At 40.8% G+C, this 12,384-nt stretch overlaps 1 protein-coding gene across 1 annotated transcript in view; it reads left to right on the top strand.

Moving 5' to 3' along the window:
* Positions 1-2,971, top strand: part of LOC121578494 (potassium voltage-gated channel subfamily D member 3-like) — a 37,068-nt gene extending 34,097 nt beyond the window's left edge. Inside the window, exons 5-6 of the mRNA XM_041892857.2 lie at positions 214-467; positions 933-2,971. Of these exons, the coding sequence (XP_041748791.2) occupies positions 214-467; positions 933-1,161 (483 nt within the window). The 3' untranslated portion in view covers positions 1,162-2,971. The remainder of the gene's footprint in view (positions 1-213; positions 468-932) is intronic.
* The last annotated feature ends 9,413 nt before the right edge of the window (positions 2,972-12,384 follow it).

The following is a 12,384-nucleotide window of genomic DNA, read 5'->3' on the forward strand; positions in this document are numbered from 1 at the left end:
CCCATGCTAACCTTGCCACCACTGCTGAAAACAATCCTAGGGGAAACACTGGTTGACTTGTTACCTAGCATGGAACACATCCTCTGAGGTCTTATTTTATATAGTGATAACAACTATTATATCACTATATAAACCTTATATATTCACTTATATAGTGTGAATATATAATCAACCCGGCAGCAGCTGTCTTTTGATCCCTCTCCTCCTCCGCAGGCCCATGAGTTTGTGGATGAGCAGCTGTATGAGCAGAACTGCCTGGAGACCACGGTCCAGAGTTACACCTCCCGCAGCCCCTCCTTCTCCAGCCAGGACGGGCCCATAGGCACCTGCTGTACCCGCCGGGGGAAGATGAACTCCCCCCTGCCCAACTCCAGCCTGCCCCTGCAGCCCAGCCATCAGCAGGGCCTACTACAGGAGCTCAGCGCCCTGCACATCCAGTGTGGGGATAAGCTGCCGCATACCACCAGGTTAGAGACTGCAGGCAGCCAGGCACATGGATACAGGTTGAAGTTGACACAAATCTACAATCAACTTATGGGGGAAATCCCTTACCATTAATATACTAAACTGATCTTAGATCAGTGTCTTAGGGCAACTTCATCATACTCAGCACAGATGTGGCCCAGCGTCGTCCGTGTTTGGCCGGTGTAGGCCGTCATTGTAAATAAGAATTTGTTCTTAACTGACTTGCCTAGTTAAATAAAGGTAAAATAAATGTGCGTCATGCACACATGCTGTCCCCATAGAAAACACTAGAGGGCACTGTAGGATCGTATCGATTGCTTTTGTTACAACAAGTTGTTGGGCCGTTTGTAAAATGACTGCACTTTTACAGTATTTTTCCACCCTCTCCCTCCCTCTGTCTGTCTGTGTCTGTCGCTATCTCATTACTCTCTCATTCTTCTCTCACACTCTCTCTCTCTTTCTCTCAGTCGCTCCAGTCTCAACATGAAGACAGACGAGGTGGGCCTGATCAACTGCAAGGGCAGTCAGATCACCACGGCGATCATCAGCATCCCCATGGCCCCCTCCGACACCACTGACGGGGACGGTCTCCACGGACCTCCCCAGCGCAGACCCCCCCCACCCCCCACCGGCCCACAGGCCCCCAGCATCAACACCACCGCCAGCTCCAATGTCATTAAAGTGTCCGCTCTGTGACTGTGTGGCTAACCCAATCGACAGACTGACTGAGCAGGAGGAGAGGTGAAGGGGACTTTCACTTGAACTCTGCCTTGAAGGACCCCTGTCGCCTGTTTAGAGGTAGAGAAATGGGAGGGAACCCCCGTGTTCCAAGGAATGTACTTGGCCTTTTGAGCAGCCAGGGGATAGGCTACTGTATACTGAGAGAAATGCTGCAAGGCAAGGCAGCTGATGGTAGGCTACGGTGTGCGCATTTCCCAAACACGGGCCAGTATGTGTGAATTCTGGGATTCGACAGGACAAAGGAAGTCACTGTGTTTTTGTGCACTTCGCACCTACACTTTATTTTCTGGCTACAGCTCAACCCTAAATGTGTGAAAGATATTCTTCTTACACTTACAAGGTTCAAAGGAGGATGAAGACAACTATCAATGTTTTAACTTGAGTTTGGTTGGTCTTCTTTACGTTTTTCTGTTTGTCGTATCTAGTTTTACCTTGATTGATACAGTTTTGGAGTTTTTCACTTCTCCAGTGGACGAGGTGTGTCGGTTAATATGACTGTTGTGATTTTGTGTGTATGTGTGTGATGATACTTTTATGAAATGTTAATATTTTAGTGGGTTTTAACCTGATTAGATTTTCATCTGTCCACAATGCCCTTAAAGAGCGACTGCCCCTAAAAAGCAATTTCTCGTTTTGAAAATGGCCTATATGGCATTGATATGAGTCAGACACATTTATTCTACTGTCAAAATTGACTACAAAATGTGAATAGGATAATTAGGGTCTCATTCAGATTTACGAGATGATAGGAAAAAAATGTATGTCATGGAATGAAGGGTACCGTAACAGTTTTCCTTGGGTTGGGTTTATTTTAATCCTGCCTACAGCTGGCAGCACCTAAGCCCAGATTGTAATGCCCATGGTGAATTTGGTTTGACATTCGATATCCCTATGGGGCTAGTTAGGGACCACAATAGCTCCAAATTTCAATAACTTTAAAACCTCAAACAAATTATAAATTGTAGAAATTCATATACAAATATTTAAAGCATTTAATGAGAGAACTAAAAGATGGGCAACATGAAAATAGTGTCCCATTTACATTGTGTAATTCATTGACGGTCCCTAACTATCCCCAGAGATAGGCTATCCAAAGCCAACCAACATTGCCACGGTGGCACACCAGTCAGCTGAAGCTAATTACCAAAATAATTTGTCTAACTCTTCCCACCTGCAAACACACACGAGACACCCACATCAAACCACACCCTGAAACCAACTCACGTTTGAATTCAGTCATGGCCGCTAGCATTTCTTAATGAACCAAATCTAAAACAAGGCCAAATCAGGAAGTGCAGTCGCCCTTTTAAAATCAAAGTAACATAAATGCCTACTCAGACAAATATTTTATGGGCTAACTATTTTTTTGCTAGAAATATATTATCAGACACACTACAGTACCATTGTTGATGCTCTACCCAACTCTGTCTCTCCCTTGCTTTCTCCCTTTCTCCCTTGCTCTCTCTCTATCTCTGTCTCTCTCTTTCTCTCTCTTCCAGAATGTCCTCATTTTTAAGACTTTAGAATAGCAGTTTAGTCGTTGTTTTTTCAGCTCAGTGGAAGACCGTATAATCACCATGGTCCCATGCAACCATGAGTCATTAGCTAGGTTTTCATCTAATTGGCGACAGAGTTTCATGTGAATATTAAAAAATCTGCATAAAGAAAGTATGCGCATTTCCCCACCAGTGGTATGTTTCCACCAAACAGACTTGTTGCGGATAAAAATCAGGGCGTGATGACGTAGTGCACATAAAAAGTCATGTACCAAATAAAAATCTAAAGTTCAATGTGTTTCCATCGCATTTTCCACTCTACCGATAGTTTTGTCAGTGCTGGTAGGCTAGTTAACATGATGAGATTATTATGGATAAGAGCGAGAATATTTTTAGTTGTCACCAGAATAAGACCCTCGATATTTATTGGAAAGGTGCATCAAGCTCATCACCTTGCACTTTCACCATCCTGCGAAGTCCATCAAGTCGTAGTGGGAGGACCACACATGTCATCACATAACTCCATGTTTACTTCGATATGATGGTTATTATATCAATATTTGCGCATAAAAGCAAAACACAAAAAGATCCCACCTTGTCTAGCATATTTAGTTTTGTCGACATTTGGAAAGTTTACCGACATGTTCTGTTTCCATCAGGCCTGTCGTGATATTTTTTTAATCGACATGTACTTTATTTGCATAAAAATGTTGGATGGAAACTATGTTGTGAACAGGCATCCTCTACATGTTGCATTAACTGTTGTCCATTGGAGGTCCATACTGTAGGTGCCTGGTGTTTGGAATAGCTTGTGACAACTTGCCAAGATGTGCTACAGTAAAATTATAACAGATAAACACATTTTGTTTTGTTCTTTATGTGTAAATTTATTATTTCACTCTGTAGGTTTTTGAATAATGAAAATGAAAATACTATTTGAGGTATCAGTATGTTTTTGACTTGACTTTGTGTACCCGTCCATGTATTAATCAGAGGTTAGGACATGCAGTTACACTATCCCCAACTAGTCCATGGTTGTGAGCCTATGTGTAATTATGGATGTTAAAAAGAGATAGTTAACTTGTTGTTGACCATGTCACGTGAAAGATGAGTTAAAATCATATCTATAGTATATAAACCCTACAGTTAAAGTCGGAAGTTTACATACACTTAGGTTGGAGTCATTTAAACTTGTTTTTCAACCACTCCACACATTTCTTGTTAACAAACTATAGTTTTGGCAAGTCGGTTAGGACATCTACTTTGCGCATGATACAAGTAATTTTTCCAACAATTGTTTACAGACAGATTATTTTTATTTTTATAATTCACTGTATCACAATTCCAGTGGGTCAGAAGTTTACATACACTAAGTTGATTGTGCCTTTAAACAGCTTGGAAAATTCCAGAAAATGATGTCATGGCTTTAGAAGCTTCTGATAGGCTAATTGACATCATTTGAGTCAATTGGAGGTGTACCTGTGGATGTATTTCAAGATCTACCTTCAAACTCAGTGCCCCTTTGCTTGACATCATGGGAAAATCAAAAGAAATCAGCAAAGACCTCAGAAAAAAATTTGTAGACCTCCACAAGTCTGGTTCATCCTTGGGAGCAATTTCCAAACACCTGAAGGTACCACGTTCATCTGTACAAACAAAAGTATGCAAGTATAAACACCATGGGACCACACAGCCGTCATACCGCTCAGGAAGGAGACGTGTTCTGTCTCCTAGAGATTAACATACTTTGGTGCGAAAAGTGCAAATCAATCCCAGAACAACAGCAAAGGACCTTGTGAAGATGCTGGAGGAAACGGGTACAAAAGTATCTATATCCACAGTAAAACGATTCCTGTATCGACATAACCTGAAAGGCTGCTCAGAAAGGAAGAAGCCACTGCTCCAAAACCGCCATAAAAAAGCCAGACTACGGTTTGCAACTGCACATGGGGACAAAGATCATACTTTTTGGAGAAATGTCCTCTGGTCTGATGAAACAAAAATAGAACTGTTTGGCCATAATGACCATTGTTATGTTTGGAGGAAAAAGGGGGTTGCTTGCAAGCCGAAGAACACCATCCCAACCGTGAAACACGGGGGTGGCAGCATCATGCTATGGGGGTGCTTTGCTGCAGGAGGGACTGGTGCACTTCACAAAATAGATGGCTTCATGAGGAAGGAAAATTATGTGGATATATTGAAGCAACATATCAAGACATCAGTCAGGAAGTTAAAGCTTGGTCACAAATGGGTCTTCCAAATGGACAATGCATACCCCAAGCATACTTCCAAAGTTGTGGCAAAATGGCTTAAGGACAACAAAGTCAAGGTATTGGAGTGACCATCACAAAGCCCTGACCTCAATCCTATAGAAAATGTGTGGGCAGAACTGAAAAGCGTTTGCGTGCAAGGAGGCCTACAAACCTGACTCAGTTACACCAGCTCTGTCAGGAGGAGTGGGCCAAAATTCACCCAACTTATTGTGGGAAGCTTGTGGTTTGACCCAAGTTAAACAATTTAAAGGCAATGCTACCAAATACTAATTGAGTGTATGTAAGCTTCTGACCCACTGGGAATGTGATGAAATAAATAAAAGCTGAAATAAATAATTCTCTCTACTATTATTCTGACATTTCACATTCTTAAAATAAAGTGGTGATCCTAAATGACATAAGACAGGGAATCTTTACTAGGATTAAATGTCAGGAATTGTGAAAAACTGAGTTTAAATGTATTTGGCTAAGGTGTATGTAAACCTCCGACTTCAACTGAATATACACAGAGTGTACAAAACATTAGGAACACCATCCTAATATTGAGTTGCACCCCCTTTTGCCCTCAGAACAGCCTCAATTCGTCGGGGTATGGACTCTACAAGGTGTCAAGTGTTACAGGGATGCAGGCCAATGTTGACTCCAATGCTTCCCACAGTTGTGTCAAGTTGGCTGGATGTCCTTTGGGTGGTGAACCATTCTTGATACACACGGGAAACTTAAGCATGAAAAACCCAGCAGCATTGCAGTTCTTGACACATTTAAACCAGTGCACCTGGCACCTACCCCATTCAAAGACACTTAAATATTTTGTCTTGCCCATTCACCCTCTGAATGGCACATATACACAATCCATGTCTCAATTGTCTCATGGCATAAAAATCATTCTTTAACCTGTCTCTTCCCCTTCATCTATACTGATTGAAATGACTCCAAGTTTACTTCGATATGATGGTTATTATATCAATATTTGCGCATAAAAGCGTTTCCACCACCTTTTCTCGCATTATTAATTTAACCGACACAAAAAGATCCCACCTTATCTAGCATATTTAGTTTTGTCGACATTTGGAAAGTTTACTGACAAATGTTCTGTTTCCATCAGGCCTGTGATGACATTTTTTATCCAACGTACTTTACTCGCATAAAAAGGTTGAATGGAAACCTGGTTAGTGCTCTGCTATGATGTGAACAGGCCTCCTCTACATTCACCTGGTCAGTCTATGTCATGGAAAGTGTTCCTAATGTTTTGTACACTCAGTGTATTTGGAGGTGGAGTCCCAAAAATGATCATTTTGTCTCCCATGCAGGATAAGGCCTTGTCACATTTACCATACCCTTTAATAAAGAATGCTGCCTGACTATATACTGTAAGCTGACCAAAATGATTCATGCTCTGTGAAATTGGTTGTTCATCATAGCTAGACAGACATTTTCAAGTCTTGTCATAGTTTTTCAAACATCTTTAAGTCAAAACTGTCACTCCATCACTCAGGAACATTCACTGTTTTCTTGGTAAGCAAATCCAGTGAAGATTTGGCCTTTTGTTTTAGGTTATTGTCCTGCTGAAAGGTGAATTCATCTCATAGTGTCTGGTGGAAAGCAGACTGAACCAGGTTTTCCTGTAAGATTTTGCCTGTGCTTCGCTCCATTCCATTTATTTTTTATCCTGAAAAACTCTGCAGTCCTTAACAATAACAAGCACACCCATAACGTGATGCAGCCACCACTATGCTTGAAAATATGGAGAGTGGTACTCAGTAATGTGTTGTATTGGATTTGCCCCAAACATAACACTTTGTATTTACGACAAAAAGTTAATTGCTTTGACAAATTTTTTGCGGTATTACTTTAGCGTCTTGTTGCAAACAGGTTGCACGTTTTGTAATGTTTGTATTCTGTACAGGCTTCCTCCTTTTCACTCTGTCAATTAGGTTAGTATTGTGTAACTGCAATGTTGTTGAACCAGCCTGTTTTCTCCCCTTACAGCCATTAAACTCTGTAATTGTTTTAAAGTCACCATTAGTATCATGGTGAAATCCCTGGGTGGCTTCCTTCCTCTCCGGCAACTGTTAGGAAGGACACCTGTATCTTTGTAGTGACTGGGTGTATTGATACATCATCCAAAGTCTAATGAATAACTTCACCATGCTCAAAGGGATATTCAATGGCTGATTTTTACCAATATGTGCACTTCTATGTGAGGCATTGGAAAACCTCCCTGGTCTTTGTGGTTTAATCTGTGTTTGAAATTCACTGCTCGACTGAGGGATCTTACAGATAATTGTATATGTGGGGTACAGAGATGAGGTAGTCCTTAAAAAATCATGTTAAACACAGAGTGAGTCCATGCAACTTATTATGTGACTTGTTAAGCACATTTCTACTGCTGAACTTATTTAGGCTTGCCATAACAAAGGGGTTGAATACTTATTGACTCAAGACATTTCAGCTTTTCATTTTTATTAAAATGTAAATATTTCTAAAAACATTATTCCACTTTGACATTATGGGGTATTGTGTATAGGCCATTGACAAAAAATCTCAATGTAATCTATTTTAAATTTAGGCTGTAACACAACAAAATGTGAAATAAGTCAAGGGGTATGATTATGAATACTTTCTGAAGGCACTGTATAGTATACTGTATGTCCTGGACTAGTGCCTGGAGTTGTTCTGCTGCCCCTAGTAATGTGAATTCAACAGTAGGCCTATTACACATTCTCTGTACTGTTTCATGCTTAGCGAAGTCATCAGAGAATACAAGGCTAACCTCTACAGTAAACACTGATGTGGTCTCATTACTGTGTTATGTTGGAAGGATAATAGACACATTTATCCATTTGAGAAGGAATTGAAAAGGTCACTTGTCAAAAAGTGTGTGTTTCTTACCTTTCGCCTCCTTAGGTTTGGTTCTTTTTTAATAGGGCTTTTCTGTCTGCTCCGTATTCTATGTCCGATGTTGTTTATCATTTGACTTTTCCTTGTGTCATAATGACTATAAACTAGTGTCAGATAAAGATTTACATCTGCCACCCAAACCTGGCTTGTGAGCTTTCTTTTGCTCAAACAGTGGTTGATGTGGAAATGTCCATGTTATTTTTCACACATGAAGTTGGTACAAAGAACTACAACAGAGAGGTAATGGAGACATCTGAAGCATTCCACTGGGCACACACTGGTTGAATCAACATTGTTTCCACATCATTTCAATGAAATTACATTGAACCAACGTGGAATAGACATTTAATTGACATATGTGCCCAGTGGGATATTACTGCACATCATGTCTTGTCTTCTGTTCTTCAGGTGCTTAGCATCCTGCCTCATTAAAAGTGAATGGATTCTGGGTGTTGTCACACAAACACAGTTTATCCCTTCCAATGTAACCCTGAGTGAAACCACAGCTGGAGCAGATTGAGCCATATGGTGGGGCAATTTGCATGTAAACTTGATATCAAAAACAGTTTAATTTGACTCATTTTTGCTATGTTCACACAGTCTTAAAAACACATGTGGTAGGGTGTATAACATAATTTGTGATATGGCAGGTTTATTACAAAAAATATCCATTGGTGGGCACAACTAGTATTGCTTTATAAACCTAATAAAACACGGTAGATTGGTCCTACTACAGTTCAAATGTACAAAAATGTATTTGAAATGTAGCGGTACACATCAACAATCGTCGTTTTATATTATAACACAAAAAAGATATGCGCCCCACTTCGACATACACGTGTATAAGAAATGCAGCCGTAGATGCCATAGGCCTAAACATAATTTGCGCCTACCAACACGCACAGATCAGCTCCACAGTATGAGCAACCCTATCAAAGATTCTTACAGACTTCATAGCTTAAACGTCAATAATTAGATAGATAGGCTACATTGCTGTCGAATTTGTGACACTACGCAATGAGCCTAACCAAGCCGCCACTTCTCCAGGTGCGCAATATCTTATGTGTGGGAGTTTCACACACACATGCTGTAGCAAGATATTAGGGACTGGGTGAAAAAGTAGGCTAGTTGTTGTTTTCCTAGTATTGACATCACTTTTACAGTAGCCTATCACACAACGACTGTGTAATGCAAATGAATGATAACAGAGTGAACGTTTGCCTACTTCTTTTAGTAGGCTACACACGGTATTGGTCCTACTACTGCAACATACAAAATGTACAAAAATGTAGGCCTATCTGAAATGCAGCCATATACACAACAACTGTCATTTTGCACACAAGAAAGGACGTGATGTTGAAGAGAAGCACCGAAGACTGGTAGCCCAAGATGCGTTCATTAAAACAGCAAACACTGTAACCATCGATTCAGGACCATGGACAGAAGGCTACCGGCAGTCAGCGCGATGAAAGGATAATGTTAGATGCGCTGTCAATTTCAGCACCACCAGAGTGGACCGCCAGGACAACAGGCTCACCTCAGAGCACAACCAATTAGGCTACATTGGTCATTGTCCCTATACCCATCAAATAACGCAAAACTGTGTATTAATCAATAGCAATTAGACCCGCAAAAGCAAGTAGGCTAATGGCATAAAGAATCTTTATCACAGATAAATCTAAAATATGCATTGAAATAAAAAGCAAAGGTCTAAACTATACATTACATAAACAAATGAGCCAAACAACCAGTAGGCTTACCTGTACATGAGGGAAAACCAATGAATAAATAATTATGGCACGTGGCCATGGCCATAAAGGCTGTAACTTACCATTTATAACAGTGTTTCCCAAACCTGGTCCTCGAGTACTCCCAACAGTACACATTTGTATTGTAACCATGAACAAGCACACCTAATCCAACTTGTCAACTAATTATCAAGCCCTCAATGAGTTGAATGAGGTCTGTTTGTCAAGGGCTACAACGAAACTGTGTACTGTTGGGGGTACTCGAGGACCAGGGTTGGGAAACACTGATTTAGAAGAGTTGCAGCCTCCTCGATGCTGTGTTGAACCTCATGAGAAGTTTCTGATTCCATTTTCCTTCTGGCAAAATTTGCTTGTCAGGTCCCTCTCAAATGCCAGCTGGACAAGCTGGGCTTTTCGTTTATCTAACGTGCTCGGTGTTCAGAGTCTGTGTTCACTGAATACGTTCTTCTTGGTGGAGAACACATTTTCGCACATTGCTATAGATGCCTAAAATGTTTTATTTTGTTTCAGTGCCAACAGCACAGTCGGCATTGCTGACAAAGGCCCGCCGTATCTTTGAAGAACACTGTGGTTGCGATTTCATTTTGCAAGAATGTGCGAGCCACAATAAACTCTGCTTCCACTGGTTCAGTTTTGGTTCGATTCAACAGGCCTTCAGGTGCTAGTGGCTGGGGTAACGGAGGTACAGGTGCTTGTTGTGATGTTACCCTTATGCTCCTGGTGCTAAGCCCTGGCTGTTCTCGATCTTGTTCGTCAGCAGGCGGTGTGGGGGATGGGCGGGTATTACATTTGCTTCTAGGCTCCTAAACTTCGGTGATTGGGCCTACAGGCTGGTTGGTGAGCTTGGCATCGCCCTCGACATGGTGGTTTTTGCTCTTGGCAGTGCCCAGCCATTTTCGGATATCTATGCTGATCAAAGCTTAGCCAACTAGCTATAATTATTCAACGCGCCGCTACCAAAACTTAACAAAACCAGTAGCTACTAGGTAGCCTATAGCTGTAGCTGTCTGCAAAAGTGAACAACTTTTTCCCCTCTCTAACCACGTTTCCATCCAACCATTTCATGCGGATGAATTACCTGACTCATGAAAAAGTCTGGGCTGATGGAAACAGGGTATGCCGTTACAGTTTATAAATGCCAACAGACAATTTGTTCATTCAACATGGTGGGAATCTTTTTGAGTCGGTAAAATGTATCATGCGAGAAATGGCAGTGTCAACTTTTTTTTAATGCATAAATATTGATGTAATAACCATCATATCGAAGTAAACTTTGAGTCACGCGATGATATGTTGTGTGGTCCTCCCACTACTTTTTTATTTTTTACTTTTATTTAGACGGGGATCACCATTGAGGCCAGGGTCTCATTCTCAAGGGAGCCCTGTGAACATGAACACACAATTCAATACAACATAAAGCAACATAACAACAACACAATACAAAAAATACAACAAGATTCATCAAAACAAACACTACTATCACATATTATCTCCCTCAAAATGTATCTAAACTGTCCAATGGAGACCAGCTAGTACAGCTTCAAGGTGGCCTGAAGGCTAATCCATGAGCTTGGGGCATAAAAATAAAAACATCCCCAGCTCAGTGGAGACCCACCGGACCCCCAGAATAAGTCAGTCCAGAGAGCGGGTCTGACAAATGCTGGTTCTCCAATTAATAAGTGAGCTGAGATAGTGGAGAAGTCTCAGAATAACCACTTTATATTCAAAAAGTAGCCAATGATGGGCCTTTCTGGTAGTCAGAGACTCCCAACCAACAGAACTATACAAAATGCAGCGATGTGTATGAAAATTGTCCCCCAGTAACCAGGCTTCCATCCAACCTTTTTATGCCAGTAAAGTAATGTACATGTCGGGAAAAAATTTAATTACAGGCCTGATAGAAAGATACTTTTTTTCAGTAAACTTAGCAAATGTTGACTAAACAAAATATGCTAGACAAGGTGGGATCTTTTGTGTTGGTAAAAATGAATTATGCGAGAAATGTCGGTGGAAACAATTTTATTTGCAAATATTGATATAATAACAATCATATCAAAGTAAACTTGGAGTCATGCAATGACATGCTGTGTGGTCCTCCCACTATGACTCGTCAGTTTATTATGCTACAGAATAAATAAATTATGATGAAATTCACAGGGTGGTGAAAGTGCAAGGTGATGAGCTTGATGCTCATTTCCAATAGATACAGTGAGGGGAAAAAAGTATTTGATCCCCTGCTGATTTTGTACGTTTGCCCACTGACAAAGAAATTATCAGTCTATAATTTTAATGGTAGGTTTATTTGAACAGTGAGAGACAGAATAACAACAAAAAAATCCAGAAGAACGCATGTCAAAAATGTTATAAATTGATTTGCATTTTAATGAGAGAAATAAGTATTTGACCCCCTCTCAATCAGAAAGATTTCTGGCTCCCAGGTGTCTTTTATACAGGTAACGAGCTGAGATTAGGAGCACACTCTTAAAGGGAGTGCTCCTAATCTCAGTTTGTTACCTGTATAAAAGACACCTGTCCACAGAAGCAATCAATCAATCAGATTCCAAACTCTCCACCATGGCCAAGACCTAAGAGCTCTCCAAGGATGTCAGGGACAAGATTGTAGACCTACACAAGGCTGGAATGGGCTACAAGATCATCGCCAAGCAGCTTGGTGAGAAGGTGACAACAGTTGGTGCGATTATTCGCAAATGGAAGAAACACAAAAGAACTGTCAATCTC

Source organism: Coregonus clupeaformis, chromosome 12 (genome assembly GCF_020615455.1).
Source record: "Coregonus clupeaformis isolate EN_2021a chromosome 12, ASM2061545v1, whole genome shotgun sequence".
In the NCBI taxonomy this organism is placed as follows: Eukaryota; Metazoa; Chordata; class Actinopteri; order Salmoniformes; family Salmonidae; genus Coregonus; species Coregonus clupeaformis.